This window comes from Ovis canadensis, chromosome 16, assembly GCF_042477335.2.
Source record: "Ovis canadensis isolate MfBH-ARS-UI-01 breed Bighorn chromosome 16, ARS-UI_OviCan_v2, whole genome shotgun sequence".
Lineage (NCBI taxonomy): Eukaryota > Metazoa > Chordata > Mammalia > Artiodactyla > Bovidae > Ovis > Ovis canadensis.
In genome coordinates, this window is record NC_091260.1 from 55243767 (window position 1) to 55260762 (window position 16996).

Genomic DNA, 16996 nt, shown 5'->3' on the forward strand with positions numbered 1-16996 from the left:
AATGATATGCATTATTAAAAATGGTTCAGATGTACATGTATTGAAGTAGAATGATGTTCCTGGTTTACCACTTTGTTGAGGAAAACAGGCTACGGAGTTCCTGTTTTTAGAAACTTGTATGTTTATATATCTATATCTTCTAACATATTTGTGAAATATAATTGTTATTTCTGAGTGGTGTTACAGGTGATTTTTGTCTTATTTTTCTTCAGTGAACATATATACATTTTACTTCACAGTAAATATTTTTTTCTAGTAACAAACCTCTTGATGTACACTGTAATATTTGGAAGTTGCATCAATAAGTAATATATATACTCCTAATCACTCACTGTTTTCCCCCTGTTGTATACACACCTATACTTAGATTTTCCCTGCTGTAAAATTAGAAATGAGTGATAGAGTTGATGGAGAAGCTTACTTGTGACTTTGACCCAGATGTAGACTTTCTTGGGTAAGAGTGACTTTGTTAGTAGAGCTGCCGAGCTGGCACCACATCACAGTCTGTCTCCTTGGCTGGATTCTCCAAGTCTGTACGGTTCCACTGAAATGTTCTGGGCTTAATTTAAAAATCTATCCTATGGGTTTTTCCCTCCAAGCACATCGATACGCTGAGCCTTTGCCAATTTCATGCTCCAGCGATTCAAGGAGATAGAATTGCTTTTTTCCTTTTTAATTGAGTTACTATTAGTAATTGTGGGGATCAGAATTAGGTGACTTGGTGGTTCATTAAGCAGTAATACCCAAGTAGGGGCTTCCAGAGAAATGGTGAGGGATGGTATAACTGGTTCACTCTAGGATTTTGGTCCTCAGGCTAAATTTATGGCTAAGTGGAGATCATGTTTAGTGAAGACTTTTTTTTTTTTCTCTTGGCAAAGCGAGATGTGGAGAATTCAGAATTAGTGTGCTCAATGCTGAGAGCGTCTATAGATGGAGATGTCCATATATTTCCCAGAGATCTTTCTATTCTAGGAGTTATGGTTGGCCAGTTGCTCCTGAACCTGCCATATGCACACCAGAATCACCTGGGGAGATTATTAAAAATACAGAATCTTGGGCCCCACCCCTGGAGACTGTGAATCAGTAAGTAGATCTGGGGTAGGGCCTGGGAATTTGTATTTTTAAACAAATAACTTCAGGTGATTCTGATGTCAGCAGACCGGTGTCAGGGGTCACTGGTTTTTCATACAAATGAATATATTGGTTTGGCATGACATTTTCCTTTTAGGTGACAAATGAGCTAAACAGGTGAAATAGAAAAGTTTTACAAGAAAATAACATTTTTAATAGCCTCCCTTTGCCCCCTTTTGAAGTCGCTCCCCAAGCAGGGAGAAGAAGAGAGCTCGCTGGGAGGAAGAAAAAGACAGGTGGAGTGACATCCAGGGCTCCGGCAAAGAGAAGAATTATACCTCCATCAAGGAAAAGGAGCCCGAGGAGGCGCTGCCTGACAAAAACGAGGAGGAGGAGGAAGAACTCCTTAAGCCCGTGTGGATTCGCTGCACCCACTCAGAAAATTACTACTCCAGTGACCCCATGGACCAGGTGGTAGGTCTGTGGTAGGAGAGAAGCTGTGGACCAGAGCTCCTCATGGAGGAGGCAGTGGCACCCCACTCCAGTGTTTTTGCCTGGAGAATCCCAGGGACGGCCGAGCCTGGTGGGCTGCCGTCTTTGGGGTTGCACAGAGTTGGACACGACTGAAGCGCCTTAGCAGCGGCAGCAGCAGAGCTCCTCAAGCTCGGCGCTGTTGGCGTCTTGGGCTGGATAGTTCCCTGTGGCGGGGCCTGCCCGGTGCATGGTTGGATGTCGAGCAGCATCTCTGGGTTCTGTGCACTGGATGCCAGTAGCACCCTCGTGACTGTGATAACCGAGGCTGTCTTCTGACGTTGCCCAGTGTCCCCTGGGGAGTGAGAGAACGCCCCTCCCCCTGGTTGAGAACCACTGCTGTAGACAAAAGCTGCTTTCCAAAAGGCAAGAGTGCCGTAGGTGTATGAAAGGATCTCTTCATTCTGATTTTTGACGCCACTGCTAGTCTTGATGCTGGTGGTCTTGTAAGCTCTCACTCATAGCTATGTTATGCCTTCTGTATCTGTATGTGTGTGTGTGTGTGTTTCCCTCAAAATGAGAAACAAGGGAAAATTGAGTTTGTCTCTTGCAAGTCTGCCCGTGACCAAAGGTACCCATAGCAGATTTCCCATGCTGGTTGCTGGTTTTGTGGAGTCGCAGTGTCGTCACCTTGGATGGGTTCTCAGGAGAGTCAGCACATGTGCTGCTCACAATGGGGCTTCTGGGGCTCAGCAGCCGTGCCTCGTTGCCTTGGGGGCCCCATGACCTCTGTGTGCTCGCTTCTCCTCTTTCTTCCATCTCCATTTTTTTTTCCATCACTCTCTCCCGCCTTTTTTTTTTTCCTCTCTCTCTCCCCTAACAGGCACTATGCCTCCATCCCCATTAAGTTAGGTTTCTTTGCCATAGCAGGGACACACAGTCATGTTCACTGATGAAATCAATGAGTGAAGGAAGGGATACGTACAGATTTAGGACAGAAGAGCCTGGAGATGTTAGATTTAGTGGGTGGGGTAGATAAGAGAGCATTCTGTTGTTTGGAATTTTGTAAAAACAGCTTCAACTTGGACTGGGCCCTTACCTATGTTGAGCTTGAGAGGAGACTGTCGTCTCTGGCAAAAAGGTTTGAGAGGTCTCTCTTGTTGGCATGATATTTTACTTGATAAAGAAAAGCAGGGTCTTAAGTCATAGTTCAGGTGACATAGGCAAGGAGAAGCTCGTACCTGGAGCCGTGTTGGTGAAACTGCTCCACGTGTCTCAGATTACCTCCCTGAATTCTTAAAACATCCCTGGAAAGAAGGCATCTGTTACTTCAGAATGTTGTTGTAAATGAGAATACTTAACTGATCGTGGTTAAGCTTGCTGGGTTTGTTTTCCTTGACAAGCCATCTGGAGGGAGGTGGTGGCTGGTATGTATTTAGTGCCTTAGTGATGGCAGGGCTGTAGGTGGGTATTGCTGTCTTCCGGAGGATCCACCACTGTTGTAGGTTGCCCACGGGAGCCCCAGGCATCATGTCCGTACATACCTCTGCCCAGACACAGATGCAGAGGGCAGTACTGGGTGGAGCCCAGGGTGCCCGGGGATCTCTTCTTCCATCCTTTCACCCAGAATTGTGTTTAATGGATTAATTTTCCATCTCTGCCATAACCCATCTCCACAGACTTCATTCATGGCTTAAGATACTGCACATTTATTAGCTCACAGTTCTGTAGATCGGAAGTCAAACTTGGTTCTCACTGGCTAAATCGAGGTACTGGCAGGACTGCTCTCCTTTCTGGAGACAACCTGTTTTCTTGCTCATTCAGGTTGTTGGCAGAGTTCAGTTCCTTATGGCTGTGGGATGGAGGCCCTTGTCTGCTTGCTGTCTGGCAGGCTGTTCCCAGCTTCTGGAGCCCGTCTGCATTCCTTGGCCCATGGACCCCTTCCTTCATCTTCAGAGCCAACAGCGTGGGTCGAGTCCCTCTTGTGCTTTAAAGATCTCTTGCCTCTTCTTCTGTCGCACCTTGGACTGCTGTTGTGAGAGCCTCTCCACTTTTAAAGACTCATATTCAGTTGGGTCTACCCAGATAATCCCACCTCAAATTCTGTAGCCTTAATCGCGTCTGCAGAGTTCTTTCTGCACTGAAAGGTGGCATGTTCACTTTCCAGGGATTAGGACAGAGACATCAGTGGCCAAGTTCCCTGCCCCAAACCTGAAGGGAATCCCAGTTCTGTGAGCATGGGGGAAGGGGAGAATGGCTCCCCAGGGGTATCATTATTATTGAAATACTGTTGAAGGCATTGAGGCTCAGAGCATTTAAACGGCAGAGCGTTTGCTCTTCCTCACCTTTCTTGTGGGTGTGTTAAAACTCCAGTGTCTAAGGCAGGCTGATAAACCAGAAGGCCAACACTGGCTTCTGTTTGGGCACCGCTGGTGCAGAGAGGGCCTAAGTGTCAGAGCCACCCCGGCATCACCAGTATCAGTAATGAGGTGGGGCTAAGGAAAGCAGACACCCTCTTTTGGGAATAACTACAGATTTCATGATTGAATATTCATTTTATGTTGGAAAGGTGCCTTTTGAAAATGTCAAATGTACATTTCAGGTGGGTGTTTAAAGTGATTTTCAACCTGGGAGGAGAGTAAGGGAAAGTGAGGAACTTCCTCCAGGAATGTATTGCAGAACCCTGTGTTTGTAAAGAGTGTGTGTGTGTGTGTGTCCCTGTGTTTATGGGGTGCGTGTGTGGTTTGTGGGTCACTGGGTTAATGTGGAATACACACCATCAGTAAATTTCAGTAGGCGAGGGGTATATGTTCTCTAAGAGGGTATCAGGTGTCATGAATTCTGAGGGATTTATGATTTTTTGGTTGTTGTATCAAAAGGGCATAGATGAAGATTTCTAACGTTTCTAAGGGTTGGCAAAGTGCATTTACCTGAGGACTGTGTCAGCCATAAATGTGTGTGCAATTCAGAGCATCATTGCCAGCACTTTGGGCATTTTGTGTTTAAAATGGTTGTTAAATTGAGGGTTGAAAAATGATATCTTGCTGTTAAAATCTTTGGTTATCGGTGAGTTCTTAAGTCTCTTTGGTATGACTATTATTAATATAGTTCCTAATATTGATCCTTTATTTTTCAAAGGGAGATTCTACTGTAGTTGGAACAAGTAGGCTCCGTGACTTATATGACAAATTTGAGGAAGAGTTGGGGAGCAGGCAAGAGAAGGCCAAAGCTGCTAGACCGCCATGGGAGCCTCCCAAGACGAAGCTAGATGAAGATTTAGGTGAGTCAGAAGTTACTAGACTGAGATCCTGTGCTCTTTTTTTATTGTTTAATACCAGACTTTTGGAATGTGTCCTTGAGAGTCCCATAGTAAAATTTCCTAATGTCCATTTTATTTTCCTTAATTCCAGTCAGCAAATACATAGCAATGTAACTTTCTTCTTTTCGATTTTCTTTTCCCTTAGTTATATTCAGTAGAATACATAAGAGATCTCTCATTTGCAAGGCATGCTGGCCACTGTGTCCCCATAGACTCCTGTCTTAAAATCAGAAGGGACCACAGTCCAGCCTCCTGTCAAAAGCAGGAGCCTGTTCCCGTGCCTCGTGATCTAATGGGCAGGCATTTCCTGTGGCTCTCTCCACTGCCAGGGTGTGGAAACTCCAGCCAGAGTCCAGCTCTGTTTGAAGCTCTCTCTCTATTCACAAAGCTTCCATCACTTTCTTACATCTTTTCACATACGTATTCTGAGACTCCCAAGGAGATGCTGAGATCAGTGCTTCTCACCACGTTGTGTCCTTACCCCTAACACACGCTGTACGCAGAGGAGACGTTCGGTGTGCCTTTTCCTGCATGTTATCTGCCTCTCATCTGCCCACCTTTGTTATGTTTCCCTCGCTGAGAGGCAGTGTCCATGGTGGGGAAAAGCACAACAGAACCAGCTGGCCTGGGTTTGAATCCTTGTTCCACTTGAAATGTGATCTCGGGCAAGTGATGTGATTTCTCTGTGTCTCAATTTTCTTGCCTTAAAAGAGGAATGACAGGACCCATCTCACGTAGTACACTTGAAAATGCAACAGTGTAAGGGCTCCTTCTTACCACGCTGTACTGCATTAATCTCTCGTAGGATCACTCCAAGTTCTAGGTCTTTTTTTTTTTTTTTCTTTTTTGATTGTAGTAAAATACAAATAACGTGTGCATAATACACATAAGATATACTACTTAGCCATTTTTGAATGCGTGGCTCTGTAGTGTGTTACATGCATTCATATTGTGTAAACAACCTTTGGAACTCTGTTCTTCTTGCTAAACTGGAAACTCTGTCTAGATTAAAGGCCAGCTTCCCATTCCTGTCTGTCTTTGCCTCTGGCAGCCACCCTTCTACTTTCTGTCTCTATGAATCTGACTGCTCTAGGTACCTCATATAAGTAGAGGCACACCATATTTGTCTTTTGTGACTGGATCGTTTCGTTACAGTAATTCTTGGTCTGTTTTTATCTAGTCGTTTTGAAGGACTAGAGTCTCTTATTATTACTATTGAGAGGAAAAAAAAAAAGAATCTGATTCAGTCTGATCTTCAGAGCCTGGCATTCATGACCTTTTATCCCCTCACTTCTGGATTTCTTCCTGTGAGGCATTTGCTCCAGCCAGAGTCAACCCATAGTCTTGCTCCATGCTTTTGCCTGCAGCGTCCCATCTGTGTTCCTTTCCTTCTCATCAGCTTAACCCCGCCACCATCCCTGTGCCTGGGTCACGTGCACCCCTTCTAGGAAACCGCAGCAGATCAGGGTGGATTCACTGCACCTTTTAGGAGGCGAAACCTCAAACAGCTCTGGCGGTTTGCATTTTCTCTGGTCTTGTTCAGCAAGTCTTTCTCTAAAAATCTTTGATCCTTTGTTTCCCCCTCTAGACTGTGACTTAGCATCATGGGCTCTATGAGATTTCATGGGGTTGCTTAGCAGAGTTCTAGTGTGGAGTAGGCACTGGAGTGTTTGCTGGAAGATAAACAGCAGTCCTTAGGTTTCTAAATGTATGTCCTTACGTTTTGGTCATTTGGAAGTAAATCTTCATGTAAAACCTTCATGTAAAATGTAAATCTTCATGTAAAATCTTCATGTAAAATCAGCTTGCAGACGGCTTCAGCTTCTCTCCATCTTTTTCCCCTCACCTCTATAGAGAGTTCCAGTGAATCCGAATGCGAGTCCGATGAGGACAGCACCTGCTCTAGCAGCTCAGACTCTGAAGTTTTCGACGTCATTGCAGAAATCAAACGTAAAAAGGCCCATCCTGACCGACTTCATGATGAACTTTGGTACAACGACCCAGGCCAGGTGCGCAGGCTTTTATGCTCTTGCTGTGAAGGTTGCTCACCCACACATCACATTTATGACTGCTGGCTCAGAAGATGCATGGTAGCTGGTATTGAAACTGAATTTTACTCTCAGGGCTGGGCGTCATCCTTCACAGCTTATTTCTTTTCAGCTTCAGCGTTCAGCTCCAAAGCGTAAGCACCAGAGCAAGTGCTCCTTGAATCCTATTTGACGATGTTTGTAAATCCTGTGTGAGGGAGCAGGATGATGGTGCTGCTTCATTAAACTTGCAGTAAACGGAAGGAGACGGATGGCAGGATGAGGGAGAGAGCACTTGTAGCTCTTTTTAAAAGCAGTTCATCTGGAAGTTATCTTGTAGCCGTACAGTAAACAACGTCCCAGGCCCTATAAGACTTCGTATTTGCCAGTTGGTAGAAGTCACAGTTCCTTGTAACTTCTCCTTGTTATTAAGCGTGTTTGAGCTAATGACATCATGTGTGTTTGTGCTCAGTTGCTCAGTCATGTCCGACTCTTTTCAACCCTGTGGATTGTAGCTCACCAGGCTCCTTTGTCCATGGGATTCTCCAGGGAAGAATACTGGAGTGGGTTGTCATGCCCTCCTCCAGGGGATCTTCCCAACCCAGGGATCGAACCCCCATCTGTTGTGTCCCTGTATTGGCAGGGGTATTCTTTACCATTGCACCACCTGAGAAGCCAGTGACATCATAGCTGGACGTAATTATTTTTTATTTTCACTCACTGTTTTATTATGAAGTTACACTGGTGGAACAGTGGTAAAGAATCTGCCTGCCAATGCAGGAGATGCAAGAGACGTGAGTTCAATCCCAGGGTTGGAGGGATACCACTGGAGTAGGAAGTGGCAACCCACTCCGGTATTCTTGTCTGGAAAATTCCATGAACAGAGGGGCCTGGGAGGCTCTAGTCCATGGGTTGCAAAGAGTAAGACACTATTGAGCAACTGAGCATGCACACACAATACATAATGCAAAATAGTATCTTTATAAAAGAATTGTATTTTTACAAATGTATAATACATACAAAAATAGTATCTTTAATACATGTCAACTTATCAAGCATAATAAAATGTATCCCTAGAAAAAGATCATTTAAAATTTATATTTTGTAAATAAATTCATACCATTCTACATTATTTTGATATTCTCCTGGTTCATATTAGATTACAGCTATCTAAAATTAATATAGTTAGAATGCCTGACAGAAATGTACCTTGTGGTCCTTTTTGCCCTTTGAGAATTGAGCAGAAATGTTTACAAATTGTTAATACATTTTGGAATCTTCACTTTGGTACATTAATCATGTATATGATCTTTTTAAACAGATTTAGCAAGTTATAATTCACATACCATACAATTTACACAATTAAAGTGTACAATTCAGGGTTTTTTTTGTATGTTCACAGAATTGTACAGTCATCACAATTTAATTTTAGAACATTTCTGTGTCCCCCGAGAAAAATCCTTTCTCCATTAGTCACTCCCCTTACCTTGTGTGTGGTCTTTTAATGGACTGTTACTCTCATATCAAGAAACAAATAGTCTCAGTGTTGTGTTGACTGTATTTGGTTTTGTATCCTCTGTACAGTTGAGCCTTATAAAGGGCTGATCTGTATTGGAGACCAGACCCTGGTAAAAGACAGGCATATAAGATGTCTGTTTGCTTCCCTGGAAATAAGTGAGCACTAAATGACTTTTCCATATTTTTCATCACAAATTGTGCCCTGCATTAGGAATGTGTTGTGACTTTGGTGGGAATTCAATCACATCTCTGTTTGCCAGCTGTTATTTTGGATAATATCTTAATGTGATTTTTTTTTTTTTTTTTAGGTAGCCATATTATTCCTGTCTTGTACCACCTGGAGCTTTAGATTTCTCAAAGGGATAAAGAGACTTATAGTTTTTTTAATATTTCTTTTCAAAGTTTTATTGAGATATTTTTGACAAAATGAGTCATAAATCCCTAGAACGCTAAAGAAATATGTGTATGTATATAGACTATATATGTCTCATAATATAATTAAAATATAGATATTTATATATACAGTATATATATATTTTAATTAATACCAAAAAAGTGAGAAATGGAACTCCATTTCTCCATTCTCCAGACTGATGCTCTAATCTCCTTTTTGATTCCACATTAACCATTTAAATTGAATAAACTCACAAACTGGTTTTTAAGGCCCTTTAAGGTTTTGACCTCAGTTCTGCCTTTTTGGTCTTCTCACTCACTTATGTGATCCTTTCCATTTAGATGGGTCTCATGTTCCTGGGTTCAGGCAGTGAAGAATCTGCCTGCAACATGAGAGACTTGGGTTTAATCTCTGGGTGGCGAAGATCTCCTGGAGAAGGGAATGGCTACCCGCTTCCGTATTCCTACCTGGAGAATTCCGTGGACAGAGGAGCCTGGTGGGCTACAGTCCACAGGGTCACAGAGAGTCAGACATGACTGAGCAGCTAACACTTCGTTTTTCACTTTCGTGTTCTTGGAGCATAACGTTGGATTCCTTCTTTCTCTTCTTTCTCTTGTCCTGGTTCCTCGTGTAGAATAGCCATCTTCTTTTCACATTTTGGCTTCTTGAAGCCTGTTTTTTCCTTTATTTTGAAATTACAAAGCATATCGTGTGTGTTATTTCTCTCATGTAAATATTCCTACTGCTTGCTTCAGCAGTACGTACCCTAAAATTAGAATAAGGGTTCCTTGATCATGTGGACCCTGAGCTAGGTATCACCCACCTCCCCGCCTGCAGTGCTTAACCAGCAGCTTTCGATCCAAGAAGCACCCAGGGTTATTCACTTATTGAATCATGTGAGTGGAGTTCATGGCCGGAAAATGAATTCAGGTGAAAAAATAGACACAGAGTCACCTGTTTAGTGCTAGAAGTTTTTCTGGTTCTAGGAGTCATTTTCTTCCTTCTGCTTGAGATACCTTTTGGTCTCTTCTTTGAAAACATTTAATCTGCAGGTCACCTTCAAAGCATTCTACATGTTCCTTCAGAATATAAACTAGGCTTTTCTTTTGTGAAAGAGTCATTTTTCCTGAAATAAGAAATAGCAGGAACATACTGGAAAGCAGTAGGAGAAGATGGGGGCAAACAGGGCGCTGACATTGATATTTTCTGCTCGGCTGCACAAATAAGTCGGGAAGCCAGCGTTGTCATAGCGTTTCCCTTTATCAGACAATATAGACAGTTTGCAGCTTTATTGGTTTTGGAACATCCGTTTAATCTTCAAACCTTGACAGCCTTTTCAGAGCTTCGGTACTCATGACATTAAAACCCACACAGTTTCCGTGGCATCGCCGTGCATGGAGTGGATTTTCCCCCCAATAAAAACGAATTACATTTTGTTTCTGACAGATGAATGATGGCCCACTCTGCAAATGCAGCGCAAAAGCGAGACGCACGGGCATCAGGCACAGCATTTATCCCGGAGAAGAGGTAACTGGTTTGGGTTATTATATTTGTCAGTGCTGAGCAGCCAGAAGTAGACAGCTGCTGCTGCTATTCTTCTCCCCATAAATGAAATAATACCCCGGAAATAGTCTTCTCAGGTTCCCTGATAGTTTCTGTTACTAATCACTGGAGAAGAGACATACTTGGGTTTTGGGGGTGGAATGGGAATGTTATCAAGGACACTTCGTGAGGTTCTTTATTTAAAGTAGGCAAAATGAATTTCAGTTGCCCTTTTTTTTTCTTTTAATCATTTTCCGTATCCTAAAATGGTCTGTAATTTTAATTGTTTTTCATGTTTTTGTGGTAAACGGTGGTGAATCTCCCTGGAGAATTGCTCTTATCGAGGTGCTGTATGGCACATGTCTTCTTTCCTTGGGGATGTGCGTGTATACCTGTTGCCTATGTCAGTCTTTGTCTGTTGTCCCCACTCGGCTGTGAGCGTCACACGGACTTGTTTGACCTGTGTCACACTCCACCTCTGGGTCATCAGGAACACTCCAAAGGTGTTTGCATGATGAGTTGAACCCTTTCACATTGAAGAGATATGTAACTACTCCCGATCAATTATTTTCCTTCATTTTTTTTCCCCCGTTACGTTTTACTTCTGCAAGATATTCTCATTAATCCCAGGATTGTCACTGTATGCTTCAGCACACTGTATTTAGGGCTTCCCTGGTGACTTAGTGGTAAAGAATCTGCCTGCTATCGCAGGCGGAGGAGGCAATGGCACCCCACTCCAGTACTCTTGCCTGGAAAATCCCATGGACGGAGGAACCTGGTAGATCTCAGTCCATGGGGTTGCTAGGAGTTGGACACGACTGAGCAACTTCACTTTTACTTTTCACTTTCATCCACTGGAGAAGGAAATGGCAACCCCACTTCAGTATTCTCGCCTGGAGAATCCCAGGGACAGGGGAGCCTGGTAGGCTGCCCTCTATGGGGTCGCACAGAATTGGACACGGCTGAAGCGACTTAGCAGCAGCAGCAGCAGCAGCAGCAGCCATTGCAGGAGACGCAGGAGATGCTGGTGTCATCCCTGGGTAGGGAAGATCCCCTGGAGGAGGAAATGGCAACCTGCTTCAGTGTTTTTGCCTGGGAAATCCCATGGACAGAGGAGCCTGGTAGGCTATAGCCCATGGGGTCGCAAAGAGTTGGATACCACTTGGACTAAACAACAACAGTAACAACAAAGTATAGTGAGGCCGTGTGGGACAAGGCCTGCACCCTGTGAATGTCTGTGTGCGTGCCTCAGGCTGGGGTCCCTGCAGGCGGGGCTGCTGTGGAGACTTTTCAGGGGCAAGAGGAGTGTGGGCTCAGGACTGAGCAGAGGGGGAAGTCCACCTGGGCTGGACCTTTAGAGCTAGGCTTGTCGAAGTTGTCTCACATGGGGCCGGTACGGTTTTCATAAGCGCATCTCCGTCTGTCCCAAGCAAGCTGCCCTAGAAAGGGCATGCCCTTGGCGGAGGGGGTTCTTGTAGTGGAGGGTGACCTGGAAGGAGCTGACAGCTGCAGGCTGTGTGCTGACTGCTTTTTGCACAGCTGGGCAGCAGGGCCCTCTGTGAAGGGAGATTCGGTTGGGCAGTGGTGCTGGCTGAGGCAGTCAAACCCATCCTTAGAGTATGCATGGCCCTTTCACCATGGGTGGGGCCTACCTGGTCCACATTCCGTCAAGGGGCCAGTTGGCCCTCAAGGGGTGGTGCCATATTGGGGTCCCAGCGGTGGTCATTGTAGGTGGCTGGCATGGCAGTCAGCTTAGCAGCTTAGCTTTGGATGCTGTTGAGCTCTGTCTGTTCCTGTGTCCACTTCATTCGCGTGCCTATCCTGTCGGCTCTGGGGAACTGACTGCTGACCAAGGCTTGCCGGAGCATTTTGTCAGCTCGATGGTTTAGAACCTCTTCCACAGCGGGTGTCCCCTGCCCTGGGGATACCCTAAGACTGTCTTATCCCTGATCTTCCCAGGTTTTTCCTTCTAGGCCTCTGACCAGCTGGCTGGCCACTTGCTTTCTGCCATGCTGCTGCTGCTACTAAGTCACTTCAGTTGTGTCCGACTCTGTGCGACCCCATAGACGGCAGCCCACCAGGCTCTGCCGTCCCTGGGATTCTCCAGGCAAGAACGCTGGAGTGGGTTGCCATTTCCTTCTCCAATGCATGAAAGCAAAAAGTGAAAGTGAAGTTGCTCAGTCATGTCTGACTCTTAGCGACCCCATGGACTGCAGCCTACCAGGCTCCTCCATCCATGGGATTTTCTAGGCAAGAGAACTGGAGTGGGGTGCAATTGCCTCCTCCATTTCTGCCATGAGTCCATCTTTATTCTAACCTCAGGCTACTTCTCTATTCACACAAAGTAGATGACCAGGTATACCACCTGAAACCCCGCCCACTGGGTGGTCTCCCTCATCCTTGTCTTCAGAGCTATCCATGAAGAAGGCTGCATCACAGTCTGTTTTTGGCTTGCACCTCCTTTCTTTTCTTTGTTTTTTAAAGAACGCTGTTTTATTTATTTGGCCGTACTGAGTCTTGGTTACGACATGCAGGATCCTTAGTTGTGGCATGTGGGAATCTTAGTTATGGCATACAGGGTCTAATTCCCTGACCAGGGATCAAACCCAGGCTCCCTGCTTTGGAAGCTTAGAGTCCTCACCCCAGGGCCACCAGGGAAGTCCCTGTACTTCCTTTCTGACTGACCCATTTGCAAACTGAGCTTGGGCTTTTTCTTCTGCTTTCATCCCCCCGTCTTTAGTCATCAGCTGAGGGAGTGTGCTGATGCAATAGTGGTGGGTGCCCAGTTTGTTCATGCCCTCTACTCTGTGTGTGCCTGGTTCTGGTTATAGGCACCCTTCTTCTTATGATGGCCCCACACAAACTTGTGCCCAGAGGGGACTGGCAGAACCCAGCTCTTGTTTGGCAGTTCCAGCCCCGCGTCTATTTGCTGTCCCTTGGCCGTGCATTCCATGTCTGCCAGGGCCCAGCAGCATACTCAAAATTGCTTCGCAAAGGCACATAATTTTTCATGATAGACAGCACAGCTTGGCTTCAGAACCTCAGAGACCAGCATGGTGATTCTCCCAGTGTGTCCATAAGTCCCTCTCAGCATCTTTTCCTACCAGCAGTCTGAGATTTGCTGAATCATGTGGCCCCCATTGCAGGGCAACTTGAGCTGTGGTTTGAAACTGCTGAGGCCTTTCTCACTTGAGTTGCTCTCATAGCTGGTGGCCTTTTGTGCCATTTTGTAAATGGGCTGTAGTAATATTCCTCTCTGAGGATGGCGCTGCCTCCTGCACTTGAAGAGGCCCACCTGGTATTCTGCTTCCTTCTTCACTGTGGGAAGGGAAGAGGCAGTAGTTTTGTGTTTTACTCTGGATGGTTGTCTTGGAACCACTGACTCCTAAAAATGGTGTGGCTGTGGGAGGCCCTGAATCTTGGTAGGGTTTCCTCCCACCCTTTGGAGCATGTACAGTTTACCAAGACTTTTCGCTCAATCAACATAATGTCAAAGATACAATGGAACAGTATAACATGCTGCAGTATTCTAGGTCAGGAGCACCTTGGTCTGTATTATGACAGTGAGTAGAAGAATTCACACAGGCTGGTGGCAAAACCGTTAATGTTGTCTATTCCATGTGAACGTGAACCTGTTCTCATCAGAGCTGGTCCTCATTCTGGTGGGGTAAGAAAGAATACATTCAGCAGGTCAGTTGCCACACACTTTGTACCTGAAATCACGTTCATCTGCCGAAACTGTGCTATAACACCTGGCAAGGCGGGTGCAGTCGGAGCTACTTGGTTGAGCTCCTTGTGGTCTGTAGTCATCTGCCGGGATCCATTTGATTTCTTTAGGGCCCAGACTGGTAAATTAAACAAACCGTGATGGGGCAGTCATCCTTGTGTCATTTGGATCCTTAAGGGTAGCACTAATCTCCACCATTTCCCTGGAGTCACACTGTTTTTGATGTCTAGGTTGGGTTCTGCTTGACCTTTCCCATTATGGTGGCTCTTACTCCACAGATCAAGGACCCAGGGGGAGGTGGCACCATCTGCCCATTTTGTCAATTCCAATGGCACATCTAGGGACCAAGGAAATGACCACTGGGTGGATCTGTAGACTCAGTGGACCTCCTATAAGCCAGACCTTGACCAAGATCGGTACTACCTTGGCCTCATCTCCCCCACTCTGATGGGGATACCAGGATGATATGTCCAGTTGGTGAGTATCTGTTGATTCAGATGCTGTGTCCAGCACTCCTTGAAGGCCCCTTTGGGGAAGGACAGGGCTGTCGTGACCATTTTTGCTTGTGATTGTGTCACGTGGCCTGGCCTCTGGCCTCTTGGGCAACCTTTTCAGTCAGTGGATTTCAGTCCAGTAACTTGATCAGGTCTGGAACTGGGATTATGACTGTATATTGGAGCAACCTACCTTAAGCCTCTTGTTTGCCCAGTCTTGATTTCTTCCATTGGCACAAACTAAGGTGGTATGCTTGTCAGCTACCCATTTATTTTGTACCCAAGGACACCAGGCTGCGAAAGCCTCTTCTGTGACTCTTTTGGGTCAGATCCCAGTACTACCGGTCATGATGATAATTGTGTAACCTGGCTTCTTGTGATGAGCTCCATCGTCTTGCCTCTGGTTTCAGAGTCTTGTCATCCCTGATGTGGTCAGCAAGCTGTGTACTGTGTCATCCGCTCTTATGCTCAGTCCTGGCCTGCAGAGGGTGCCACCACTGACCATCCTACTGATGCTGGTGCCCCTTTGCCAGCATGTTCCTATTGGCCTTGGTCAGTGGCATGTCCTCTGGGCCATGAAAGACGATTATCTGGTATATTTTTCAGACATAGATATTATATCCATCCCAATGTGCCCATTTCCTTGAATCTTTGAATTCCTTCTTCTGTCTGTCCTGCAGTTTTGGTATTTTCACTTTAGTCAGCATGGGCCATTGCTCTTTCACACTACTAAGACATCTGACAGAGAAGGTAGAGGCACCCCACTCCAGTACTCTTGCCTGGAAAATCCCATGGATGGAGGAGCCTGGTAGGCTGCAGTCCATGGGGTCGCTAAGAGTCGGACACGACTGAGCGACTTCACTTTCACTTTTCACTTTCATGCATTGGAGAAGGAAATAGCAGCCCACTCCAGTGTTCTTGCCTGGAGAATCCCAGGAATGGGGGAGCCTGGTGGGCTGCTGTCTGTGGGGTCGCACAGAGTCGGAGATGACTGAAGTGACTTAGCAGCAGCAGCAGCAAGACATCTGAGTGGAACTTCTTGGTGGCTCAGACGGTGAAGAACCTACCTTCAGTGCAGGAGACCCTGATTCAATCCCTGGGTCAGGAAGATCCCCTGTAGAAAAGAATGGCAACCCACTCCAGTATTCTTGCCTGGAGAATCCCATGGACTGAGGAGCTTGGTGGGCTACAGTCCATGGGGTCACAAAGACTCAGACATGACTGTGAGACATCTTGGTAGGGAGTTCCTAGCATCTCCTGATGGCCTTGGATCCTGAATGCTCCCAACTCAGTCAGCTCTTCCCTAACCAACTCTGTTTCCTGGTCCTCTTGATCATGCACTGCCAGTCCTGTGTGAATTCCTGCTGCTGGCATGTGCTGGCCCTGGCTAGTTCTTACAGTTCCTGTGGGATATTATGCTTCCTCTCAGTACTTTCCAGCTGTGAAATGTGAAACCAGTTATGCTGTTCAGTTCAGTTGCTCAGTCATGTCCAACTCTTTGCGACCCCATGGACTGCAGCACGCCAGCCTTCCCTGTCCATCATTATCCCCGAGAGCCTGCTCAAACTCATGTCCGTCAAGTTGGTGATGCCATCCGACCGTCTCATCCACTGTCGTCCCCTTCTCCTCCTGTCTTCAGTCTTTCCCAGCATCAGGGTCATTTCCAATGAGGCAGTTCTTCCCATCAGGTGGCCAAAGTATTGGAACTTCAGTTCCAGCATCAGTCCTTCCAATGAATATTTAGGACTGATTCCCTTTAGGTTTGACTGGTTTGATCTCCTTGAAGTTCATGGGACATTCAAGAGTCTTTTCCAACACCACAGTTCAAAAGCATCAATTCTTTGGCACTCAGCTTTCTTTATAGTCCAACTCTCACATCCATACATGACTACTGGAAAAACCATAGCTTTGACTAGACAGACGTTTGTCTGCAACGTAATGTCTCTGCTTTTTAATATGCTTTCTAGGTTTGTCATAGCTTTTCTTCCAAGGAGCAAGTGTCTTTTAATTTCATGGCTGCAGTCACCATCTGCAGTGATTTTGGAGCCCAAGAAAATAAAATCTGTCACTGTTTCCATTGTTTCCCCATCTATTTGCCATGAAGTGATGGGACTGGATGCCCCATGATCTTCATTTTTTGAATGTTGAGTTTTAAGCCAGCTTTTTCACTCTCCTCTTTCACTTTCATCAAGAGGCTTTTAAATTCCTCTTCACTTTCTGCCATAAGGATGGTGTCATCTGCATATCTGAGGTTATTGATATTTCTCCTGGCAGTGTTGAGTCCAGCTTGTGCTTCATACAACCTGGCAGTTATGCTGTGAAATGACCCTAATTATAGGTCTCTTGTCAGGTAGGGAGATTTGATGGGGTGGGGGAGGTGAGGACAATGTCACCTTCAGGGGCTTTCCTTGTCTTCATACAGGGGAGTGCTTG

At 45.6% G+C, this 16996-nt stretch overlaps 1 protein-coding gene across 4 annotated transcripts in view; it reads left to right on the top strand.

The window, feature by feature from the left end:
• Window positions 1–16996, top strand: part of DROSHA (drosha ribonuclease III) — a 120088-nt gene that overhangs the window by 15880 nt on the left and 87212 nt on the right. For all 4 annotated transcript variants that reach the window (XM_069555966.1, XM_069555969.1, XM_069555967.1 and 1 more), the window contains 4 exons: window positions 1314–1545; window positions 4681–4822; window positions 6716–6870; window positions 10247–10327. In XM_069555966.1, the coding sequence (XP_069412067.1) occupies window positions 1314–1545; window positions 4681–4822; window positions 6716–6870; window positions 10247–10327 (610 nt within the window). The remainder of the gene's footprint in view (window positions 1–1313; window positions 1546–4680; window positions 4823–6715; window positions 6871–10246; window positions 10328–16996) is intronic.